An 18395-nucleotide genomic window follows, 5' to 3' on the forward strand; every position below is an offset into this window, starting at 1 on the left:
ACTTAGCCCCAGAAACCGTGGACTGGAGTTGATGTTCTGGTTAAGAAGTATCTGTGGCTACAAATGTGAGGGAAACCTATTTTAGAGATAACTGTGAAACAAATTCTGAGTAGGATCTCACGGTCTGTGGAGTGCTATGTTTGGAGACATTCCCTTTAGCTCATTTCTCCTATTTTGCAGTCAGAAAAATTTCCATTCTCCCCAAATTTATTATATCTGATTTACTGGTCCCCAAAGTGTTTAAAATAGATTTGTAAAACATAATATGTCTAACAGAAGAAAAATTACCTTTTTTTCATGCTATGCCTTTATTGGCAAAGGCTATAGTGGATGGTAGGCTTAGGTTCTTTTCGGAAAACCTTCTGAGAAACATTGTCAATGTAATAATGATGATTTGAGTTCAACTGAAAATTATTTTCTCTTTCTGGGAAATGAATAAAGTAATTCCAGAGAGCCTTTACATTTATTTTTGGATGTTATGGCAGATTTAACCTAAACTCATGGGATTCTGAGCCCACTGGGAAAGGCATTAGATCTTACAGGTTAGAATGGTACCATGGAGAATGTCTGTGCTGAAGGATTCATAGGTAGCCAGGTATCCTGAAAGAGTTTGTGTGCTTGATGATACACAAATAACATTAGCATACTCATAAGAAAGGCTCTGGCCAAATGTGATCATTTGGGTTTTGAAACTCTAGATACTTGGGATATCCAGTACAAAAACACATGGGAATGGGGTGGGGGATGGGAATTCAAATGACAGGTCCTTGTGCCAGAGAGACACTCAGAAAGTCAAGCGAGCAAGGACTGAGATGTGTCTCAAGCATATTTCTCATTATTTGGTTCCAGAATAGCAACAAGCGCTGGGTGCAGCTAGGGTTTCTCAGGCTGAGTTTAACTTGCTTTTGTTAGCTTCATAAGCCCCTGATCCTTTCCTGGGTTCAATTTCTATAACATGGACGTCTTCTAGATTCATTGCTACTGAAAGTTTGGTCCATGGACCTCATGGAATCAGATTCTGCATTTCACAAGACTCCCAGGTGATTTGCATGCACACTTATGTTTGAGAAGGGTTGGTCCGCATGACACAAACATCACTTTCAATACCTCAGGGGCAGCTCTGCTAGAAATTCTGTTTTTCTGTTAGAGGCCAGAAAACAAAACAGCTCCTGCATGAAGAACTAAAAAGAGACTTTTTATAACTGGAGAGGAAAGAAAGAAAGCTAAATTAAGTTTCAATGTTGATGATCATTTGTGACTCACTGCCACAGTTAAACTGCAGTGGAGAAAGACAGGTTTTATTTTGTGTGTGTGTTTTTTTAAGACATTGGAGTGATTTCTGGAAATGTTTTCTCTAAGAAGGCTCATGTGATATTTGTGTTTACTTGTGGTTGCCCTATCCTATGCTGCATAAATCCTTGACAGGAAAGGTTTTAGTTAGTTGTTCTCCTTCTTTCTTTTTTGAACAAAAAGGAAAAAAAAAGGAAGAGGTTGTTTAAAATGGCTGAATCATGTAAACGTGATTTAGGCTGACTACATAAAGAAACAGTACAACTAGTTGGAAAGGGGAAAACCTAGTCTTTCGACCAGTAGGTTATTTACACGATGTTAAAATAGGAATATCGATTTGGGTTGTTTTCTTTTAATCCTGGTTTGAGTGGCTTATCTGGCCTGTGTCAAAAACAGGCCAAAGGTTTTGGAATTGGCTGGAATGTGCTGAAGGGCAACCTGGGAAAGGGGCAGGGCTCAGTCATTCCTGGGAGTATCTGATGGACACCAAGGATGCTGTTGAACTAGGGCCTTATCTGAAAAGAGGCAAAAGGATCATCTGAGTGGAAACTGATGGGCCTTTCTAATTCTCAGACACTATACATAGGTATAGAAAGCTTTGGTCAGTAAAAACAAATCCCATTTTAGTGAATTGAATGCAATTGTAAATATAGAATCCAGTGTTTTCCACAGCCTCCCTTCCCCCACATGTTTAATTACTGAATCATGCCCACTTTCTATAAAGACATTCACCAAGAAACACTACAAGAACCCATGTGGGACATATTTGAGTGTAGTTCCAAGGTAACTTTCATTTCTCTTTTTTGTAAATGAATTTGTAGGTATTTGTTCACAAAGTGAAAAGTGTTTCCCAACACGTTCAATGATAGCCTTGAATGCCCCATGAGAGCTAAATTCAGTTTTCCTGTTATTAGCGTTTACACTTTCTCTGTCCTTTACATGGTCTGTGCTCATATTCAATTTTCCCTTTGAAACCACCACAACTTCTATTAGAAACAGAGAGGAACATACATCTTTTTTTTTTTTTTTTTTTTTTTTTTGAGACGGAGTTTCGCTCTTGTTACCCAGGCTGGAGTGCAATGGCGTGATCTCGGCTCACCGCAACCTCCGCCTCCTGGGTTCAGGCAACTCTCCTGCCTCAGCCTCCTGAGTAGCTGGGATTACAGGCGCGCACCACTGTGCCCAGCTAATTTTTTTGTATTTTTAGTAGAGACGGGGTTTCACCATGTTGACCAGGATGATCTCGATCTCTTGACCTCGTGATCCACCCGTCTCAGCCTCCCAAAGTGCTGAGATTACAGGCGTGAGGGAACATACATCTTAACAGAAATGTAGTATATAACATGAACTATGGGTTTTCATTTTTCATGTGAAATTTACAAAACATAGTTAAGAAAATCATCTACCCCCTATTTAATCTGGTCATCTGTTTTCTAAATATGGATTTCTCTGTTTAAGATTTTGAGTTTTCTGGCTGGGCACGGTGGCTCACGCCTGTAATCCCAGCACTTTGGGAGGCTGGGACAGGCACGTCACAAGGTCAGGAGATCGAGACCATCCTGGCCAACATGGTGAAACCCCATCTCTACTAAAAAATACAAAAATTAGCCGGGTGTGGTGCATGCCTGTAGTCCCAGCTACTTGGGAGGCTGAGGCAGGAGAATCACTTGAACCTGGGAAGCAAAGGTTGCAGTGAGCTGAGATTGCGCCACTGCACTCCAGTCTGGCAACAAAGTGAGACTCTGTCTCAAAAAAAAAAAAGAAGATTTTGAGTTTTCTTAATAGATGCCATGATAGGCAGAGAAATGTAGCAACAGCCTATGTGGGGTTGGAGCTTTCTGGCTACAAATCATCACTTCACCAGTCTCAGAGGCGAAGAACTTCGGGTCTTCCTACTTCTGGTAATTCAGTTTCACCACGTTCTAATAAGTATTGTGAATTTATTCAGTATAGTCAAAATTTTTAAGATTATTTGGGGCAAACACAGCATGAGAGTCGACATGCAATCAGGTGTTCTGATGTGGCATTCTGATTACTGTCAAACCCCGTGCCATTCTATCTGTATAGCTCCTTGTTCACTCACCTACAGTCAAACACCCTGGCACCCGCTCCCGTGTGCGCCTCAGAAATGCAATGCAGAACATTTGGCCAAACTTCCCTTTTGAAAACCAAATATCACCTTCAGTTCACCAATTTTTCTACTGAGATATGTGTGGGTGTTTTTCCTTTGAAAAGTTAAAGAATTAATCAAGGCTAGTTGGAAATATTTCATGATTGAAATGAAAGTAGAAGGGCTCAAGGAAAAAAAAATTAGCATTCAGAAGAACAGAGAGCAGGATAAATTGATTGCAGCAGTGTTTTTCAAGCCTTTCTGATGGCGTCCCACAGAAAAACAGACAATTTACATGATAATGCAATACTACCTACAGTGCCCTCTGATGCCTTCTATCCATTTCATGTTTTTAAAAATGCTGACTGATACATTTACTTAATTTTGAGACATTCTAACTAGATCTCACTATTCAATGGATTGTGAGTCATGGCTTGAAATACACTGGATAAGAGGTTACAATTTTGAGACTGTCAGACCTGAGATGTCATGGAACACTGACTGCTTTTTCAGTTGCTTTAGGATAATTACTTCTCGATCATATTTACCTCTTCTTTTTTGAAGGTAGGCTTGTCTTCTTGAAACTTTTCTCTTTTAGCTCCCTTTTCTTCTCCCTTTTTATTTTCAAGAATGGTAAGGTCATACAAGTAAAAGAAAACCTTTCTAATTGACAAGAGTGAGAGGGTGCTCGGATCGCCTTGCAAGTGCCGCGGGATGGCTTCTCTTCTGCTGTCTCAGTACTCACAGCACAGTGGTTCTAAACAGCAAGGTGGGATATTTTCTTCCCACCCCAACATCTTGTGCGCCTGCCATTGCGCTCACTGAAATCTAGCATGGTGTGGCACTCCTTGTGTGTGTTTACAAACCTCATGTGTGGTTTGGTGCACGCTGCTCATGATCTCAACTATAGCTGTGTTCACGAGCCTCTTGTATAGAAGCAGGAGTTAAAGACAACTTCAGTGCATTGCAGACTTAGTGACAGAGAATTTGCTCTGGAGAGGTGAATGTGCAAGCATCTTTTTTCTTTTTTTTAGGGATGGTGGTGGTGTGGTGTTTATTAGGTACAGTGCTTCTAATGCAGCCTTGCAGACAGAAAAAAACATCTTTCTCAAAGCTTACAAACATTTCCCCCCTACTATTTCCACCCTTCCTCAAGCCACGTGAATTTATGTCACCCAGGTAATAAAGAACAATATGTATGCTCTTAATTACCAGTCAGTTATAAGTTGATACTACCCTAAATTAATGGCTTTCTGCAAGTCTACATTAAGCTGAGGTCTACATGTTGGCAAATCAGGGTTTTGACTTTTTTTCTAAGGAAAGGTTCCAACCAGTTCCTTTCCCTTGTTTATTACCAGTTAATTTCCAGGGGTTTGCTTTGCCTTCTTAAGATGAAATGTCTGATCATTATCCTTCATGTCTATTTCCCACCCCAGCTTTTATCATTTTTTTATTCAATGTCAAACCCATGAGTGAGGTAAGGAGTTACGGGCCTCTTGCCTCATGCAGACCTACGGATAGAGGAAAGATATTTAAAAGAATGAGTTTAGATGCAGGCGCAGAATCAGAAACCAACACAGCACCACCACATTTATCGTCCTTAGATACTGGCTGTCCAGTAAATTTGGTTGATTGAATATCCAGCCATCAATCAACAACTGCTGCATGCTTGCGTATTGCTATGGCCTGAAACAATGAACAGCTTGCCAAATGATCAAGCACGTGAGCTATATGCATGTGGCCTCAGTCCCAAATTGGATGTGCATTACGTTTCTCACAAGTCACAGGCATCACACATATGGGGCAAAATGTTTACTGTACCTGTTTCTTTGGGACAGCTGTCTGAAGTTTATCTTCTTGCACTTTCTTTTCATTTACCCATTTCCCTTCTATTTTCAGTTTTACCTTTTCCCCTGTTATCTTTGTCTCTTGTGTGGCATTTTTTTTCTCTTCTAGCTGCTTGTTACGTTTCTGCTCTTCTATCTTAGCTTTCTCTTCCTCCTCTGCCCTGGCCCTCTGCCTCTCCTCCGCTGCCCTTTTCTCTTCCTCCTTTACCCTCTGCCTCTCCTCCGCTGCCCTTTTCTCTTCCTCCTTTACCCTCTGCCTCTCCTCCGCTGCCCTTTTCTCTTCCTCCTTTATCCTCTGCCTCTCCTCTTCCTCCCTCATCCTTTCCCTCTCCTCTTCTCTCCTTTCTCTTTCTTGGGCAGCTGCTTTTTCTTCTGCTTCAATTCTTGCTCGTTCATCTGCTATCTTTCTGTCTTGCTCAGCTTTAATTCTTTCTCTTTCTTCTGCTTCCAACCTTACCCTCTCTGCCTCAGCTCTTTCCCTGTCTTCCTCTTCCATCTTTTCATGATGGGGAATCTCATCTGAACCTCGTTCCCTCTCCTCCTCTGGCTGAGGCTCTTCTGAACTGATCTGCCCATTTTTTAATGACATTACCACCGTTTCCTCCTGGCTTTCAGTTGTTTTCTCTTCTACCATCACCTCTACCTGATTTTCTCCAATGCTCCCTCGCTTTGATTTCTCTTCCTCCTCCTCCTCCTCCTTTTCCTTGTCGTCTTTCTTGTTTTCATCAGCATCCCTCCAATCATTCTTCTGGTAGGACTTGGTGATTGTTTCCGTTTCCTCTATCTCGTATCTTTCTTGGCGACTTTCACTTTTTTCTTCCTTCTCTGCAGTTTCATTTTCTGCTGTGTCATTTTGCATTCTTCTGCTTGGGAGGGACAGACTTGCATCTGTTATTGTCGGGTCGAACTCCTTCTGCCGCTCCAGAGCCTCCTGAAGGCGTTTTTGGCGTCTTTCCTCTCGCCGAGCCAGGCGCTCCAGGAACGCGGCCTCATCATCCCCTTCCACTTGAGTGTTTGCGGTGGTTGTCTTGGCCTCCTCGTTGGGCACACTGTACGACAGAAAGAACAACACCAAAGACAGCTTGCTCATTCATCAGTCAGCAGCATTCATACAGCCTGTGCCGCCCAGGACTACAGCAGGTGCCAAGCTCGTCCATATCCCCAGCCCATTACCATTTTAGTACATGCCTGCCTGGCTTTCAGCTGACATTATGTGCTAGCCTTTCTCTGGGCACTGGAGTCTACTCAACATGCCAGAAGTGCTTTGGGTATGAAATGTCCCCTGGAAGCAGCTTTCAAACAAAAATGGACAAGCCCTAGTGTTTAGATACCTCAGCACCCCTCACTTTTTGAGTTGGATAATTCCGAGGTGTGTGTTTCACACCGGATCTCAGTTTCCCAGTGGAGTGAAGCTGCAGACACCCACAGTGGTGGCGTGCTTGGTAATGCAAACTTTATTTGGTGGACTTCCCTTTTCTGTCTCACCTTCCCACACCCCGCCAGTGTTTCCTGGGATCACCTTACAAATAAACTACTGGCAGTCAGATCTTTGTTTCTGGACTGCTTCTTGGGGAATTCAAACTTAAGGACCAAACTGAAATAATAAGTGAATTCGCTTGGTGTCAGATAGTATTCTCACACGTCACCCAGTCATCTAGAATTCCTGATCTGGATTGGAGGGTCCCAAGGCACTTTGAGAGGAAGAAAATGTACATTACAGTGTTGAGATTCCACACTCATGCCAATGACCCCAAGGGAAGAGACATCTAAGTGTCCCTTACAGTTCCTGCTCCTCCTCCCATAGTCAGGGCGGTAGTGATTACCACTCAAGGATTAAATTTCCACCTTCTCCTTTCTTTGTACCTAGGTGGGGCCATGCGACCAACAACTTCCAGTGAAATGTAAACAGAAATGTCCAGCCAAGGCAATGAACAAACAGAGGTGCATTCTCTGGCTTCTCTCTCTCTGTCTGCTGGTAGATCAGTGACAGCCAAGCCCTAGGTTTTGAGAGTCACAAGAAAAAGAAGACAGGCGGCTGGTTCCACCTACTAGACAGAAATATGCATAATGGTAAGTGTTACTGCACTGAACTTAAAATTTGGGGGCACTAATCTTTATAGCAGCCAGCATTACCTCAACGAATGTTTACACAATCTACCTTCTTTGTCAAGATTTCCATGAATAAAGGGTTTCTTGTCCACCTTTTCTACAGTGGACAAAGGGCAGTTACATTTGACATTTATTTTAAAAAGAAAAGAAAATCTCTAAAAATTAAACTGTTGTCCATCACCTCCCTCGCTGTTGCAGGATGCTAGGACACTGTCCAAGTCGGGGGTGTTGGTTCCTACTTGTAGGAAACACCCAGTCATGTGATACCAGAACTGTGACCAGAGTTGGAAGAATTTGTCTTGCAGTGTTTAGAAACTCCATCAAATTTCATAGTTCAGACCAAACTTGGCCCTTTTGAAGTTCAAGTTCACTTAATTTTGGAAAAACACATTTCATATTTAACAACAAAACATGGCAGAGTAAAAACTAGCTTTAAAACTTCCTTGGCTTTTACTTTTGCTACAGGATACTGCCTCCACGAATTAGACATGTAAGGATTAAATGTCCCTACAAATGCAAAAAATTTATAATTTAAGGGGAAGTCTATAGAGAGGGCATTTGGATCAACTGAATTCTAATAATTTTTAAAAGCACCAAAATTCCAAAGTGCTAGCCAGATTAAAGTCTTCTTATGCTAAAAAAAAACCCAACAAACTGTATTGAACATTTCTTTGCCTATTTATAAATCATGACAATAATCATCAGTAAATATCAAGTGCCGGTTAGAGTTATTTGGCCCCAAGACTAATTATTCTTCTTGTGGCTAATATGTCAAAGATAAATCACATATTCTCAGACCTCAATATGCTTTTCTAAAAAAAAAAAAAAAAGAATTTGAATTCAATCAATACCATGAAATAATGAATAATGGCCAAAAATGAGAAGAGAAGGACAAGGAGAAGCAAGAAAACTCCAGACCACCAGTAGCTTTCTAAGACCCTGTTGACCACTCATAAATAACAAGATTCAGGAAAGGCATCAAAATGCCATTTTTAAAACTCTTTATATTCTTTCTCTCTCAGCTTGAAAATAGAAAAGGCAGGGAATGACTATGTTGCCCCCCAGTGTTAAGCATCTGGTAACAGGGAAAATTTATTGAGTGCTTACTATGTGTAAGACACTCTGCATTTTACATGCATTGTTACATAGTTTAAGTTTAGCAGAATTTTTAGGAGAATGGTATAATTTTTATTTCCATTTAAGTGAAGATATTAGTTAGTGAAAGGTCAAGGTGGAGTCAAAGTCAGTTAGTGAACCCTAAGATCACACCTATTTCCCCTTTGCTCTGCCTACTGCCCAGTTAGAGCTACTTACCAAGGGAAAAGGTCACCAATTTCTGTGCTGCCTACCAGCATTTTCAAGACTGCTTTCAGAAACCTTCTAATACAGTCTCTCATACTTGGGTTAAGGAGGCCAGGCCCCATTCCCTTCAGCATTTTCTAAATAGACTGAATTAAACAAAATAAAACAATCTAAAACCAAAACCACATGTGAGATCTTATGTAGTGTATCCATTATAATCAGTCCATGGTTTTAAATTGAAATTATTTTCTCCATTTTCCTCCTCAAATATCCTCATCTTTATTAGACCTTGGGGCATATAAATGACATATACTAACCATTAGCATAATGAACTGTGTGACCTTATTTCTGCTGCAAAAGCCCTTTCTAAAGTAGTCGAACCTATTAGTCATTCTCAACATCCCTGATTTCTGCCAGGGCCTGAGTGAGTAAAAAAGTAATAGCAAACTCATTAAGTGTGTTTGAATAATCACATTAAATTAAGCAGAATTTTGTATCTTGTTGAATATTATGGTGATCAGAGACTATCGATTCGGGCTGCATATTAGAAAAAAGAAGACATCTGCAATTCATGCCCACTTAAAAAATTCATGTGATATCTGTTAATGGTGGGCACGGAGGACTCTATTAAACTAACACATCTTCAGTTCAGAACAGATAGCAATATCCTATAGAATAAAGGTAAATACTTCTCCTTATTTAAAGATATAACCCACAGAAAACAATGTAGATTCCTTAAAGAACTAAAAGTAGAACTTACTTTTGATCCAGCAATCCCACTACTGGGTATCTACCCAGAGTAAAAGAAGTCATAATATGAAAAAGATACTTGCACACACATGTTTATAGAAGCACAATTTGCAATTGCAAAAATATGGAAGCAGCCTAAATGCCCATCAACCAGCAAGTGGGTAAAGAAAATGTGATATATATCTATATCTATATTCCATGTTGTGTGTATGTATATATACATACATATATTATATGTACACATACACACACACAAACTATGTAACAATGATGTAAAATGTATATATACATACACACATGCACACAACATGGAATACTATTCAGCCATAAAAAGGAACAAAATAATGGAATTCACAGAAATCTGGATGGAGTTGGAGATCATTATTTAGGTGAAGTAACTCAGGAATGGAAAACCAAAACCAAGCATCGTGTGTTCTCACTTATAAGTAGGAGCTAAGTTATGGGAATGCAAAGGTATAAAGACAATAAAAAGGACTCGGGGGACTCAGGGAGAAAGGCAGGAGGGGCGTGAGGGATCAAATACTCCACAGTGGGGATGGTGTGCACTGCTCGGGTGACGAGTGCACTGCAATATCAGAAATCACTATCAAAGAACTTATCTATGTAACCAAAACCCCACCTGTTCCCCCAAAACTATTGAAATTACAAAAAGTTAAACAAACATATATATATGTAAAGATATAGCCCACCATATTTATTAAATTAAACAAATACTAGATTGTAAAATGAAATGAAAGCCTTCAACTGGGGTATGTTTATGAGATGGGAATGGGGTGGAGAGAGACAGAATAGTATGTCCTAATGTCTCAACCAGATTGCCTATCCAATCAGATTCGCTGCCGAAAACACCGCAAAATAATTAAACAAGTTAGATTGACTGAAAAAGGTTGAGTTGGGCTGAGAAAGGAATGCTTTGCTTGACAAATTCCATTCAACAGACAGGCTAAGACACAAGTTAGAAATTCCCTATCGCAAAGAGGACAGTACCTGTTCTGGGCATTCACCTCCACCTGGTCGGTCACCTGTCCCAAGGATTCTTCCTCCTGCTTCTGCCGCAGCCGTTCCTGTCGGGCTCGGCGGCGCCGTTCCCGGGCGGCCTCCTCTTCATCATCGTCGTTCCTCTGGTAGGCGATTCTGCAACATTACAAAGACAAACCTCTCGAGTATGCCACCTGCCAAACGTCTTCACCAACTTCTTGGCAGGAACAGCCCTGAGCCCTTTTCTGAATTTGACTGCTTAATGAATCACACTATTCTAAAAGGATGGTTCTGTTCCTTAAGTTTAGAGACCTAGTGAACTAGTTTTCAGACTTTTAACTATTTGAAAAGCATTAATCCAATAGCTACAGAAGATAATTTGCAATGACCAAATAACTAAAACATTCTGCACAAAAGCAAGTTGCCTTTGGAAATTACGGGTTAGCATTTCTTTTCTTTTTGGAGATGGAGTCTTGCTCTGTCACCCAGGTTGGAGGGTAGTGATCTCGGCTCACTGCAACCTACTCCTCCCAGGGTCAAATGATTCTCCTACCTCAGCCCAAGTAGCTGGGATTACAGGCGCACACCACCATGCCCAGCTAACTTTTGTATTTTTCATAGAGATGGTGGTTTCACCATGCTGGCCAGGCTGGTCTTGAACTTCTGACCTCGTGATCCACCCACCTCGGCCTCCCAAAATGCTGGGATTACAGGTGTAAGCCTCTGCGCCCGGCCTTGGGTTAGCATTTCTTTACAAAGCTGATTATCAGTATGTAAGCTTTAGAAGAAGAGACCCAAAGTATTGAACCAAAAATAATCAAAATGCTTACTTAAAAAGATCTAGCATGTTGCATGAGTTACTTGTGTAGACACTGTCATGAAGATCAGAAAAGAATCAAGTTACACTACCAAACCAGAACTTCGGTGTTACTAAGCCAAAATTATTAAATTTGTTTAATTACAGTAAATATCATACTAATTATTAAAATTAAATATTAATAACTATTATTAAAATTGGGAGTAGAATATCTTCTTTGCTTGGATTTTGTTTTGCTCCCCAGTTCCTTTTCACTGGAGAGAGAAGGTGTTACTGACAATGGGTAGGATGCTTCGGAGTCAGTGCATTTTGAAGGGTGGCAGCTCCCGTTAAAGCCCCCCTCTTTTGCTCCAAGACATGCTTTAGTATCATACCACCCACATGCTGGGCACAACACAATGGCCCACAGCTGTTTGTTTAGATAGATGTCTATGGGCTGAGGCGGACAGAAGAAACACAGAGGACTTCACATGTGTATACATTATTTAGCACTTTTTTTGAGACGGAATCTCACTTTGTCACCCAGGCCAGAGTGCAGTGGTGTGATCACAGTTCACGCTGCCTTGACCTCCTAGGCTCAAGCAGTTCTCCCACCTCAGCCTCCTGAGTAGCTGGGACTACAGGTGCACACACCACCACACCCAGCTAACTTTCGTACTTTTCTTTTTAAGATATGGGGTTTCACTATGTTGCTTAGGCTAGTCTTGAGCTCTTGAACTCCATTTAGCTTTTGTAGTCATCTAAAGTGAATGCCTATTTGAGGAGATTACAAATCAATATCACTATGCTAGATATGTTTCTCTTAAGACTTATTTCCAAATAAAGAATTGGGGCTGGGGAACTGCAAAAGCTCACACTCAAGAGGAAATAGCAATTTTGACACCACATGTTTGACGAGATACAGAGTGCCAAGAAAGCATGGGTGCTGGCTTGAAGGGTCAATGGGTTGGGTGTGGGTATGGGACTGCATTGTGTAGCAAGCTGCTTTTTGTATTAGAGAGTTGCAGTGTTTTTGTTACAATGTTACTTACATATCTACAAAATAGAAATCCAGATATGTAAACATTTCATACTAAAAATTCTTTTTAAAATTGTGGTAAGAACACTTAACATGAAACCCACCCTGTGGCATATTTTAAAGTATACAATGCAGTATTGTTAACTATATGCGCACTGTTGTATGACACTTCCCTAGAACATGTTTATGATTCTTGTATCATTGCAAAGCCAAAATAATTTGCAAATTAAAACAGTAGAACTATACCACTTATACCATACATGAACCTAATATAACTGAGGATGGTTTGCTCATGTTAGAGTTATAAATTAGGCATTATTAGGCTTAGACTCAGTACTTTATTTTATCTGTGTCATCTTTTGACTTCAATAATAAGAATGTTACGAATGTTTTTTCACTGAGGTATCTCACAAAAAACAGGATTAACGATTCCAAAGGTTGGTTGGTTTCTTCTTTGCTACTTAAAAAAATCTGACTTCATATTTACAAAAATCTGCTCATGTGCAATCCTCAAAAGCCAATACAAATAAAGTATCACTTACTAATTCTATAAAATGGGCTAGTTTGTTCTACAAATATAGAGCGGGGGCAGTGGGATATAGTTGATAATGGATGACTAGATTACAATTCAGAAAACTTGGGTTTTAGAACTGGTCTCTTATTAATTTAAAGCTCTTTGATTAACCTGAGTTACATTTTCTTGTGTGTGACAATCAAATGAAATAATAGGTATGTCACGACAAAGCATTCTACCCTGCAGTATCTTCCTGTTATTAGAAAAGTTCAGTTAAGGAGCTGCTTTGTGAGGAAAGATGAGTTCAATTTTAGACTTGGTGAATTTGAGGTGACAACATGACATGATTTGAATGTTCCTTTCTAATTCAATCACACTGTAGTTTTCAGTAGAAAGCCCTTCCCAGTGGTTTGGCTTCACCCTTCAGATTCTTGGCTTAATATTCCTTTGGATTCTTTCTTGGGAGACAGCTTTAACCACAACAGGGAGAATCAATCCTTAATAACTGCTTCCCAAACTAATCAAACAGAAAGTCTCAATTTGCTTTTCTACATCTCTGGATCAGTCATGAGGTCATGCCTGTTACCTGGGGCCTTCTTCCAAGACAAGCAAGGGCATAAATTCCATATGGGACATCCCTATTGATACAGTTAGGCTGTGTCCAAACCCAAGTCCCATCTTGCATTGTAATCCCCAGGTGTCAGGTGTTGAGGGAGGAATGTGGTGGGAGCTGATTGGATCATGGGGGTGGCTCCCTCACGCTGTGCTCGTGATAGTGAGTTCTCGTGAGATCTGATGGTTTTATAAGTGTTTGGCAAGTTCCTCCTTCCCTCACTCCTCTCCTGCTGCCTTGTAAAGAAGGTGCCTGCTTCCCCTTCCTCCATGATTGTTAAGTTTCCTGAGGCCTCCCCAGCCATGTGAAAACTGTGAGTTAATTAAACCTCTTTTCTTTATAAATTACCCAGTCTTGGGCAGTTCTTTATAGCACTGTGAGAACAAACTAAGACACCTATCCTGAAAGCAAAACTCCTCTAAGCCCTTAATGTAATATAACCATAAGCCCTTAAGTTCCCACTATTTTGATAAGTTACCATCCTTCTCCTTTCACCTACCTACTGGGCATCATGGCTGGATATTGCTGGCTGTTTGCTCTGACATGACTTGATTTGCCACATACGCCACATCACATCTAATCTCTCTTCATGTTTGATTTCTCAGCGGAGGAGTAACCTGAACAACCGATCATCTTCACTGTCTCTTCTAACTCTTCTCGCTTGTTACAACTTAAAGTTTATAGGTAACCACACTCCATTGGGAGCCCCTTTTCTAGTGTACACAGCTACTAGAGTCTATTAGCCCCTCTTCATACGGCTATAAAGAACTGCCCAAGACTGAGGAACGTACAAAGGAAAGAGATTTGACTCATAGTTCAGCATGGCTGGGGAGGGCTCAGGAAACTTACAGTCATGGCAGAAGGCAAAAGGGAAGTAGACATCTTCTCTACTAGATGGCAGGAGAAGCGCCAAGCAAAGGGAGGAAGAGCCCCTTATAAAACTGCCAGATCTTGTGAGAACTTGCTATCATGAAACAGCATGGGGGAAACTGCACCCATGATTGAATTACCTCCACCTGGTCTCTCCCTTGACACACGGAGATTACGGGGATTACAATTCAAGGTGAGATTTGGGTGGGAACACGAAGCCTAACCATAGCACAGGGCAAAATTTCTAAGGATCTTTTTATGATCATAATTAAAAAAAAAACAGATTAAAATTGTTTACAAAGTTAAGAACAAAAAAGATCTAAAATGGTTTCATGACATTTTCAATCATAACATGTCCAGTTGTTGGGTCAAGAATATATCAGTTGGCTCTACAGGTAAAATTGTGTCCATGCCAAATGACTTGATAGGAATGGAAGTTGTTCAACTGTGAGGCTCCCTATAGTAGCCTTCAGCATGCAAAACAAAGCGTCATTTCTTAGCTTTTAGGCCTCCCTCATGGTGACTTTCCCATCCTACTAACTCCACAGGTTTATTATTTTTTCTTCCAAAATTGAAAAAAAACACCTCAATTGTCCATTCTTTTGGATTTTAAAATGAACTCTCACATATTATTTTTTTAAAAACCAGATAATTCAAAATATATAAAAGAGGAAGTAAAACTCACTCCCTAGGATCATGCCACCCAGATTTGAACATGATGAATATGTGATGTATTCTACCATTTTCCTGTGCATGCACAGATATTTTCCTTTTTAATAAAATAGGATGTCATACATATCACTTCATAAACCATTTCTTTACCTTGCTTATGATTATTTTTAACATTAGCAAAATATAACTTCAATTGCAACATAGTATTCCACTTAGATATACACACACATAATAATTACATGGATCTATTATGATTTAACTAATTTTCTACTGAAGCACATTTAAGATTGCTTTCAACTTTATATCTTCTTATAAACAATGCTACCAAGGACATTAGTATAGACTCACTTTAATCACTTGTCCAATTATTTACTTAAAACTTTTCAGAAATTAGAATTTTGAGTCTAATTTCTGAATTTAAGAGTATGCTCATTTTAAAGGCTTTTGATAATCATCGACAAATTGTCAATTTAACACCAGTAATGTACAAAAGCTGATTTCACCATAAAGCAGAATTTGTCCAAAAGACAAGTACACAAGATCCTTATTATATCCAAATGATAGCACAGGCTCTGCTTCACGCTTCAGTGAAAGACAAAAATGTTGACATTTCTGATTTTCCACACGCCAGATTTAAATGTATTTGAAATGCTGCTGACTAGTAAAAATCATACCTAACCAACCACTGGGTTGTAATAAAAGCATAATAATCCATTTGTTCCTTCTGTGAAAATTCAGCAGATGCCAGTATTAACCTGTCTGCCAAAGCCCACTGATGTTCCCAGATGATTCAGAAGCAGTGTGGGATCCTGAAGTTTATCTGAATCATCTGAGGATGACTGAATTATGTTTAATAGAGTTTAAATCAAATGTGTTTTATTGGGGACCTATTTTTTTTTTAAAAAAAAAAACTGGTAAGCCACAAATGACCTATAAAGCAATTCTCTGTGAAATAAAATGTTCGTTTGACCAGAATCCATGAACTTCCCACCTATGCTGGTTGGAAGAGGGTTTATTGTGGAGCATTCTACTTTATTACTTGGAAACTGCTTTTGCTCATCTTTTGGCACAAACACTTGGAGAAAGGTACAATCGACCTTTCTGCAGCAAGGTCCGTTGACAGCAACATGGCTCATTGGGTATTTGGGAGAAAGAGAAACGATCTTTGTGTGTGTGTGTGTGTGTGTGTGTTTGTTGTGGGTGAACACACTAATGAATAAATGCAAAGACTTTTAAAAGTCCATAATAAACCCATGATGTTATTTGATTGTGTCAGTAGTATGAAAAAGTAGAGAGGATTGGCTTTTTTCTATTCCTGGAACCATTGCTTAAAGCCCCTGGTGTTACAAGATAAGAAAAAAACACATATGCAACGGGAAAGCTCTATTCTAATGCTGTGGCTTTTACACCAAAGATATTTTAGGTCTTTAACACCAGGCCCTGCTGCCCCAGTGTATTTAAGTAACAAGATAACCATGTTATAGTCTGCAGCCTTTAGATAGAAAGTTCAAATAAATTAAAGTCTTACAGACATGGCAAATGAGGAGATCATGGAGGTGTGATTACATCTGGATGGGCCAGGGTCTAAATGTATGCCAGACGAGAGACAGAGGAACTTGCAGACGCTTCCTTAGCAAGACACTGGAGCAAGGCACAAGTTGTCCTCTTGCTCCAGTGTCCCCCACCCCAGCTTCCCTATCAAATATTTCTCAAAACTTCCGCAACACTGGCAACATTCTTATTATCCTCTCATCTATAGTGAAGATCGTCTTGCCTTTTATCCCGTGTTCCCCATAGTTTAAAGAATGTTGCTTTTATTCCCTTCATTTTGTCTTTTCTCCATTTTGGTATCTTCTGGTTTGAGATTATAGGACATCATCCTTAAATATTCAAGTAAAATCATGGCAATAGTATTTGATTAACAAAACAAATCTCTCCTCAGGAAGCCATGTTTAAAAATCAAACCAGAAAAAAAATAATAGACATTTTTATGGGAAGGGGGCTGATTTTATTACATGTTTAAGAGCATTCAAGACTCAGAATGAAAAAGAACAGTTTAAGTCTATAGAGAGTACAAATATTTATTTATTTCATGTTGATAATCTCAGTACTGCTCTGAGTAATTACCTAGATAACCAAATAGTTAATCAAGTTTGGATTTGCATCTTGTAATTATTTTTTACATACATGGTAACTATAGTTATTTTGCCATGTAAAAATTTTAATAATACGTTTGAGGACTTGTGAAAGTCAGTTCACTAGGCATACCTTTATTTTCATAATTTATGTAATAGGATACCATAGTTTAACCATTCTATAGATAGAAATTTTGGGTTCCAGTTTTTCCCCTATTGCATACAATGCATGTACTTCTCTAGGGTAGATATTGAGAAGTGAAGTAGTATGTGTTCATTTAAATTTAAAATTTAAAAGATCAGATCAAACTGCCCTGCACAGCAGTTGGTGTTTTTTTGTTTTTTTGTTTTTGAGACAGAGTCTCACTGGAGTGCAGTGGCACAATCTCAGCTCACTGCAACCTCCACCTCCTGGGTTCAAACAATTCTTGTGTCTCAGCCTCCTGAGTAGCTGGAATTACAGGCTCCTGACACCATGCCCAGCTCATGTTTGTATTTTTAGAAGAGACGGGGTTTCACCATGTTGGCCAGGTGGTCTCGAATTCCTGGCCTCAGGTGATCCTGACCTCAGGTGATGCCTCAGTCTCCCAAAGTGCTGGAATTACAGGCATGAGCTACCGTGTCTGACTACAGCAGTTAATTAAAACAAATTTACATATCTATGCTTTGTCATTTCAAATACCCAAGTTGGATCAACATAAACTAAGACAGTCCACTGCTAACTGATAAGATTAAAGATGTAGTCTTCCACATCTTATATTGTAATGGTTTCTAACATTTTAAGAATGAGGATCCTTTTAAAATATTAAGAAAAAATAAGATCTTATGACAATTGCTTATATTTTTGTTATTTGTTGAAAGGTTTTATAAAATATCTATAAATTCAATAATGCATAAAAAGGAATCTGCATTTTATAAACCACTGCATGTATGCTTATTTGAAAAACAGTCTTTCATACATGAGACAACTATTTAGCAGACCACAGTAAATACTTGGTGTGGACATGAATTTGGGGATCTCTCAAAATCTTCACCACTAGAGAACCATTGCTGTATTGAAAGAGATGACAAGAGTTTCAGTGGATAGACTTTGAATTGTCACCTTCAGACTTTTTTGTGTTCTTCAATATTCCCTGTGCTTGATAAGCACACACGTACACAGACACAGATGCAGACCCACAGGTTAAGTGAGAAAAAGCCTCAGAGCAAACAAAAGGCTCAAGGTACCATAGTGAAGCCCAGTTAGAAAAGACTTAAAGAGGACTTCATTGAGATCAAAGTTTCCAAGTCTGGTTTCCTTGTTTCTGCCACATTCCTGTATTTTGAGAAAGGACTCTGCACCTAAAATT

The 18395-nt window shown here is 39.6% G+C and overlaps 1 protein-coding gene and 1 long non-coding RNA gene across 11 annotated transcripts in view; one reads left to right on the plus strand and one right to left on the minus strand.

Annotated features, from left to right (window-relative positions):
* The window catches only part of LOC105726333 (uncharacterized), a 182025-nt gene that overhangs the window by 124393 nt on the left and 39237 nt on the right, over positions 1–18395 (plus strand). Inside the window, exon 3 of the long non-coding RNA XR_010341472.1 lies at positions 7115–7317. This is a non-coding gene — a long non-coding RNA (uncharacterized LOC105726333). The remainder of the gene's footprint in view (positions 1–7114; positions 7318–18395) is intronic.
* Positions 1–18395, minus strand: part of CALD1 (caldesmon 1) — a 232356-nt gene that overhangs the window by 33787 nt on the left and 180174 nt on the right. For 7 of the 10 annotated variants that reach the window (XM_012465735.2, XM_012465737.2, XM_064373261.1 and 4 more), the window contains 3 exons: positions 10417–10563; positions 5222–6296; positions 3949–4014 (listed from right to left, as the gene is read on the minus strand). In XM_012465735.2, coding sequence (XP_012321158.2) covers positions 3949–4014; positions 5222–6296; positions 10417–10563 — 1288 coding nt within the window. The remainder of the gene's footprint in view (positions 1–3948; positions 4015–5221; positions 6297–10416; positions 10564–18395) is intronic. The other 3 variants (XM_012465738.2, XM_012465739.2, XM_064373280.1) reach the window with 2 other exon arrangements.

The sequence above is a fragment of the Aotus nancymaae genome, unplaced genomic scaffold (assembly GCF_030222135.1).
Source record: "Aotus nancymaae isolate 86718 unplaced genomic scaffold, 86718_ANA_hifiasm-v0.15.2.pri h1tg000002l, whole genome shotgun sequence".
Classification (NCBI taxonomy): Eukaryota; Metazoa; Chordata; class Mammalia; order Primates; family Aotidae; genus Aotus; species Aotus nancymaae.